This window comes from Glycine max, chromosome 10 (genome assembly GCF_000004515.6).
Source record: "Glycine max cultivar Williams 82 chromosome 10, Glycine_max_v4.0, whole genome shotgun sequence".
In the NCBI taxonomy this organism is placed as follows: Eukaryota; Viridiplantae; Streptophyta; class Magnoliopsida; order Fabales; family Fabaceae; genus Glycine; species Glycine max.
This window is the reverse complement of record NC_038246.2, coordinates 35,817,107-35,823,439: the sequence shown is the minus strand read 5'-3', so window position 1 is coordinate 35,823,439 and position 6,333 is coordinate 35,817,107. Positions and strand designations below refer to the sequence as shown.

General features: G+C 32.4%; 1 protein-coding gene across 1 annotated transcript; it reads right to left on the bottom strand.

Moving 5' to 3' along the window:
* Positions 1-1,119: 1,119 nt before the first annotated feature.
* On the bottom strand, positions 1,120-3,576 carry AMT1.2 (ammonium transporter AMT1.2). The gene is made up of 2 exons (XM_014763134.3): positions 1,592-3,576; positions 1,120-1,477 (listed from the first exon to the last, which is right to left on the bottom strand). The coding sequence occupies exon 1, from the start codon at positions 3,152-3,154 to the stop codon at positions 1,652-1,654; it is 1,503 nt and encodes a 500-aa protein (XP_014618620.1). The 5' UTR covers positions 3,155-3,576; the 3' UTR covers positions 1,120-1,477; positions 1,592-1,651.
* Positions 3,577-6,333: the final 2,757 nt, after the last annotated feature.

Genomic DNA, 6,333 nt, shown 5'->3' with positions numbered 1-6,333 from the left:
GAATTATCATCATGCATGTGTGTGGAAGGCGTGTTCAGTTCAATCTTCCCGAACAAAAATCATCATACACCCTGAAGCCACATAAGTTAAGTGCAAGTTTAGAATATCAGCAGAAGGAAAGAATCATGCTAATTTGGAACAAAAAAATATATTGAAATTACAACTATTAAGTGTGGGCTTGATTTCACATTAAAAAGTTAATTATGAGTTTAAAATTGATTTTAGATATATTTTTAAATGTTTAATTTCATATTAAAGAAAGTCTAAAATTAATTATGATTTAAAATTGATTGAAACAACTTTCATAGATCCAAAATTTTATACTAAATTTTAATTCTAAGTCTACTTTACAGTAAAAAAAAATTTAAATATAAATTATATCACTTTAAAATCAATTTATTTAAAATTAATTTTATCAACGCTCATCTAAACATATATTCAGTGAGTGTTGATAAAATTAATTTTAAATTAAATTGATTTTGTAAAATTGATATTAAAGTAATTTAGTTTATGTTTGATTTTTTTCTTAAAACTATTTAATAGTAAAATCTAACAAATTTTTTAATTTAAAATTTTGAACTTATAATCAAGTTTTTTTATTTTAATTTAAAACCAAATTCACACTTTTACGAGCATGGACGGATCAAGGAGGAGAAACAGGGGCCTTGGTCCCTTGGTCTAAGGATCCTAGGAGATTTTTGTGTAAATATGAGAAAAAAAATAAAAATTTAAATTAAAAATATTAATAAAATAAAATATATAAGAAAAATAATATTATGGATTTATATTTTTTAATTTTTTTCTAGTAATAGATCATATTTCTAATTTTTTATTCATAAAATTAATAATTAATATTTTAAAATATTATTATTAGAAGTAAAATATTTGAATAATTCTGATTTTTTTTTACCCCCTTTAATACACTTCTATCTATGAGAAGCTACAATTTAAAGATTTTGCTTGCAGGTCCCTTTGGAGCTCTAAAAAAAAAAAACACTAAATAACACTACCTACATCATCTTTTAACTTACATTACTTCCACGTAACATATTACAATCGATTTCAATTCCATATAAACAAAAACATATAACACAAAAAACAAACATTCAGGCAGTAAAATATAAAAACTACTTCCATATATTTACATTAGACATAATGAAAAAGTTTAACATAAAAGTCTCAAATTAAGGAAAAGAAAAAAAAACTATATGCCTCACGGCCAAACAGTAGTATTTCTACTATATACCAATCTTCTTCCTTCTTTTTTGGTGAAAACTACAAAAATAAATCCCACAAATTTCCATTTTCCACAGCCATCTGTCATTTCCAGGACCAACATGCCTTAGTCAACAACCACCCCCCACAGAAACGTACGCATCTTCCACCAGAATCTTTAACTTCCAGCATCCACCAATGCACGACCAATGACAATTACAAATCAAAATCCCTAATTGCCCATCATCATAAAAAGAAAAATCTACGAAAAAAGAAGACCCAAGACAAATAAAAAAAAAAAGAAGTAAAAAGTCATGAGTATCAACCGGAGTTGGATCTAACAGAAGTAACAAGTAACCAAGGTTTGAATCCTTACAAGGAATATGTATCCAAATTTAATGTTTGACTAATGAGACATGCATATGGGAAAAAAAGATCATTCATCAGTGGTGGGTGTGGAAGACGCGTTGGGCCCAACCCTCCTCAACTGCATCCCATGCTTGTGCGTCTCATCATCCTCATAAGCATAAGCAAAGCCTCCATGGCGAGTCATGTCCATCCCCGCAAGCTCATCCTCTGAAGAAATCCTCAACAGCTTCAGTTTATTCAACCCCCAAAACAAGGGTCCCATGGTCGCACTAACCCACCCAGCAATCACCAGAATCTGAATCACGTGCGCCGCCAGCAACTTCCCACCACCCCCCATGAGCAACCCGTGCGCCCTCCCCAACCCGTAAACCTCCTTCACATACTCCTTTTTTGCGAACAACGCCGTGAATATCACCCCCCACGTGCCACACCCACCGTGCAACTGCGCCGCCTCCAGAGGATCGTCGAACTTAACCTTCTCTGCTAATTTGTTGCAAGCTATTAATACTATAGAAGCAACAAAACCGCATACGATGGCTGCCCATGGCTCAACCACGGAGCAACCGGCTGTTATCGCCGCGAAACCGCCTAACAGCCCGTTGCAGACATCGGTCACGTTCCAGTGACCGGATATCACCCGTTTACCGAATAGCGTGGTCAAGGCAGCTGTTGACCCCGCTAGGGTAGTGGTGACCGCGGTTCTGCCAACCGCGCTCCATTGACCGTAGTAATTTCCTGAGTTACCGTAAGTAAGTAGGATTTTGTTAAATGAACCGGGGTTAAATCCGTACCAACCGAACCAAAGCAAGAAGGTTCCCAGGACTACTAAGGACGCGCTGTGGCCTCGCAAGGCCACAGCTCGTCCTGCATGATCGAAACGTCCCATTCTTGGGCCTTCGATCAGCGCTCCCCATAGGCCGGCTATTCCGCCGACCATGTGGACTACGCCGGAACCGGCGAAGTCTATTACGCCGGTGGAAAATAGCCGGTCGGTGATCTTAAAGGCAGAGGCCCAGCCGTCTGGGGACCAGAACCAGTGGGAGACCACCGGATAGACGAAGCCGGTGAGGAAGGAGGAGTAGATGAGATAGGCCACGAACTGTGTGCGTTCGGCGATGCTTCCGCTGGTGATGCCGGCGGCGGCGATGGCGAAGGCCCATTGGTAGAGGAAGTAGCTGTAGTCGTAGGAGGATGAAGGGATGTCCTTGAGGCCGAAGAAATGTTTACCGATGAAGCCGTTGGAGGGGGAGCCGAAAGCGAAGGCGAAGCCGAAGAGGTAGTAGAAGAGGCCGCCGGCGGCAGCGTCCAGGACGTTGGTGAGCATGATGTTCATGGTGTTCTTGGCGCGGACGGAGCCGGCGCAGAGCATGGCGAAGCCGAGCTGCATAGAAAAAACGAGGTAGGCGGAAAAGAGGAGGTAGGTGTTGTCGACGGCGAAGGCCGTGTCGACGAACTTGCTGTCCACGGCGGCGAACTGGCCGCAGATAAGGGAGGCGGCGGCGGAGGCGTCTGTGGTGTTTGGGCCGAGAAGTTGGGCCAGTTGTTCGGCGGGACAAGCAGGCAGCGACATGGTGGGTTGGTTAGTGTATTACGCCGTGACTGAAGGTGGTAGAAACTACGGGTGGGGGTTGGGAGTGGTGGCTAATTAGGGAAGTGTGAACTGTGAAGTGTGTGTATATATAGAGAAACAGAGAAAGTGGGGACTATGGAAATCAAATTGTGTGCGCTATCGGACTGGGGGAAGAGAGAGAGAGAGAACGAGAAAATGGACTTTTCAAAGGTGGAAAAGAATGGAATCTTAATTATAATTATAATTTTTCTTTATCTTTTAACCTACTTTAATTTATAAGTATTTGTTTTAGTAATTAGTATATCTATTGATTCTATACATTGAATTTCTTTTCTATTTTCTTTCTGTCTTTTTTAGTTACATCCCTCTGTAAATATTAAATAATATCAGAATAGCTATTTCTGAGAATAGCTATTTTGAGAGAAAAAATATTTTTTTTCTTATTCTTCAATGAAAATATTTTTAAAGGATTTTTTTCCCAACAAAAATCTCTTTAAAAAATATTCATGATTCATTATCTCTTTAGATCTATTCTTTTTTATATCTTTAATTTTAACTTGAATTTCAATAGTTTTATAAAAAAATTATCAATAACATTTTATCATTATAAATTGTTTATCATAAATCTTAATCATTATAATTGATTTTTTTTTATCATCTTTTTATTCAGTTATATTCATTTTTATTTCCATTGTTTTAAATTTTAGAATATAACTGATTTGGTAACTAACAAGTTTTACTTCCGTTTTTTGTTGGTTTAATTATTTCTATCATCTTGGATCTATATTTTTTTTACCTATCTTACCCTTTAACAATATATTACTGATTATATTTTCATCATATTTTTATTCTATCTATATTTTCCTCTCTTCCCGTTCTGTTAAATTTTCATTAGAATAAATTCACAAAATAAAAACTCATTAAAATATAACTGTTTTGGTAAAGCAGTAAAAAAAAGATTTGGTAACTAACAAAGTATTATTTCCTTTTTTGTTGGTTTAATTATTTATTTTATAAATAACAATACGATACATGATCCGGTCTGCTCAATCAATTAAACTATAGTTTCTTAGTATTTTTATTTTTTCTTTATAACAGAAACAATCGTTACACTTTAATTTTTATGTTTGGAAACTACTCATTTCAGTTTATATGTATATTTTTTTTTTACTTGTCTTATTTCCTATATATACATACATTTTTAATCCATTTCAGGCTTTTAATTATGTTGTTCAAAATTATAGGGAATAAAACAAATTAAGAAATGTATAATAGAGACTAAAATGAGTAATTTTGAATTATGGAAACTAAAATGTAAAGATTATAAGTATAGGAATTAAATGAATTTCTAAAATTCAGTTCCTATTTCAAAAAATATAGTCTATCTTTATGTATTTCCTGAAAAACAAATCTTTATGTTGATATAAAGAAAATTTCTAAGTTTTATGATGAAGAATATATTTAAAAAGTCTTAAAAATAATGGTATTGTGGTAACATGTTTTTTCAGCTGACTTTCTTTTTATTATTTATTAAAACCATAAATTATATAAGTACCATTCTATAATTCTTCTGTATTTGTGTTTCAATGTAATAAAACAATGAGGAGACTTGGGATGGGAGACGTAATTTTATATTAGTATTTGGTGGTTTGAATCTTTTTGTTTTGGAGCTATGATCGTTTGGGCACTGCTAAGCCTGATGCGAATATGACATCTAGATCTCGTTCCATTGATTATTTAAAATTATTATGATAAACTAATATGATTATTTTGATTTGATAGTTGTAATAAATTAATGATTAATGATTCTTGATGTCTAAAATCAAAAGTTAAACATAAAAGTAAAAAGGAAATGTTTCATGATGCCTTTTATGTAGTTACCAGATTTCGTTGTAGCCACCACGAGAGATAAGTGAATTTTTTAGTAATGATATCCATATAATAAGTTTTTACAACAATAAAAACGTTAACAATAAATTAAATTCAATTTTTAATTTAATTGAGAATTAAACAAATTATAAATTTTTATAAATTTATTGGAAAATAAAAAGATCAAAATTACCTATTAAACAAAATAAACAATTCTTGTTGCAGCAAGTTGCAGCAAGAGGATCGTGAAGACCATAAGGCTAATGAGGCCTTTGTCTTAGGCCCCAAGGATTTTTTATATATTTTTTTAGTATATTTTTGTCATTTTAAATTATTAAGTGATGAATTTTGTTAAGATATGATTTATTATTTGTAATTATTTTTTTTTATTAATAAGACTATATAATCTTAAGTTAAAAATATAATGGTTATCGTAAATCATTGAAGTAAAATTTTAATTTTATTTCAAAAAGTTAAAGAAAATTATTTTATATCTATTTTAGATTCAATGTCTTCTTTACCTAAAAAAATTTAATGGAATTAGTACAAAATTTAAATTTAAGAAGTGAGTTTATGATTGATATAAAAAAATATTTTAGCGAAAAATATTGATTATAAGATTACATATTTAGCTAAAATTTTATTTCATGTTGATATTTTGTATTCATAGATTAATTTAAATCTTTAATTGAGAGTCAATTTAAAATTTGAATAATCTTTAAAATATGAAATCACTATTTATTTTTAAAACATAACAAAGTGTATTAAATTAAAATTTGAAGTAAATTTGGCTTTAGATCTCATAATCTCTAGACACACTCCTAACTACAACATTATGTTTAATGCTGCTTACATGTTTTTAATGTTGTATAAGCAACAATAACCATATTGGTGTAGCTAGCTAGGGTACATGGTACCTTCCCTTTGGGAATTTGGGAAGGCTTGTAAGGGTAAACATTTTTCTTTGTATCCCGCTTTTGTATATTTGGGACACGTCTTAAGAGTCATATGTTGAAATATGATAAAATTCAATTAAACAACGTTGTATCATTTGATCTTATATGTTAAGTAGTTAAAAATTTGTTATAACAGATAATGAAGTGTTGAGAGTGGTAGTTATAACTAATCATCATCTATGTTTTGATCTCTATAGAAGGAATTGTGTTGTAACACTTGAGTATGAGAAAATTTCTAATAATACACTACACTTTTTATTAGTCTTTCTTTCTCTCCAAGAACAACATCTCTTTCATTCCTCTTTCAAAAGTACAAATTGCTATTATTCATCTCCTTCAATTGGTTCTAACATA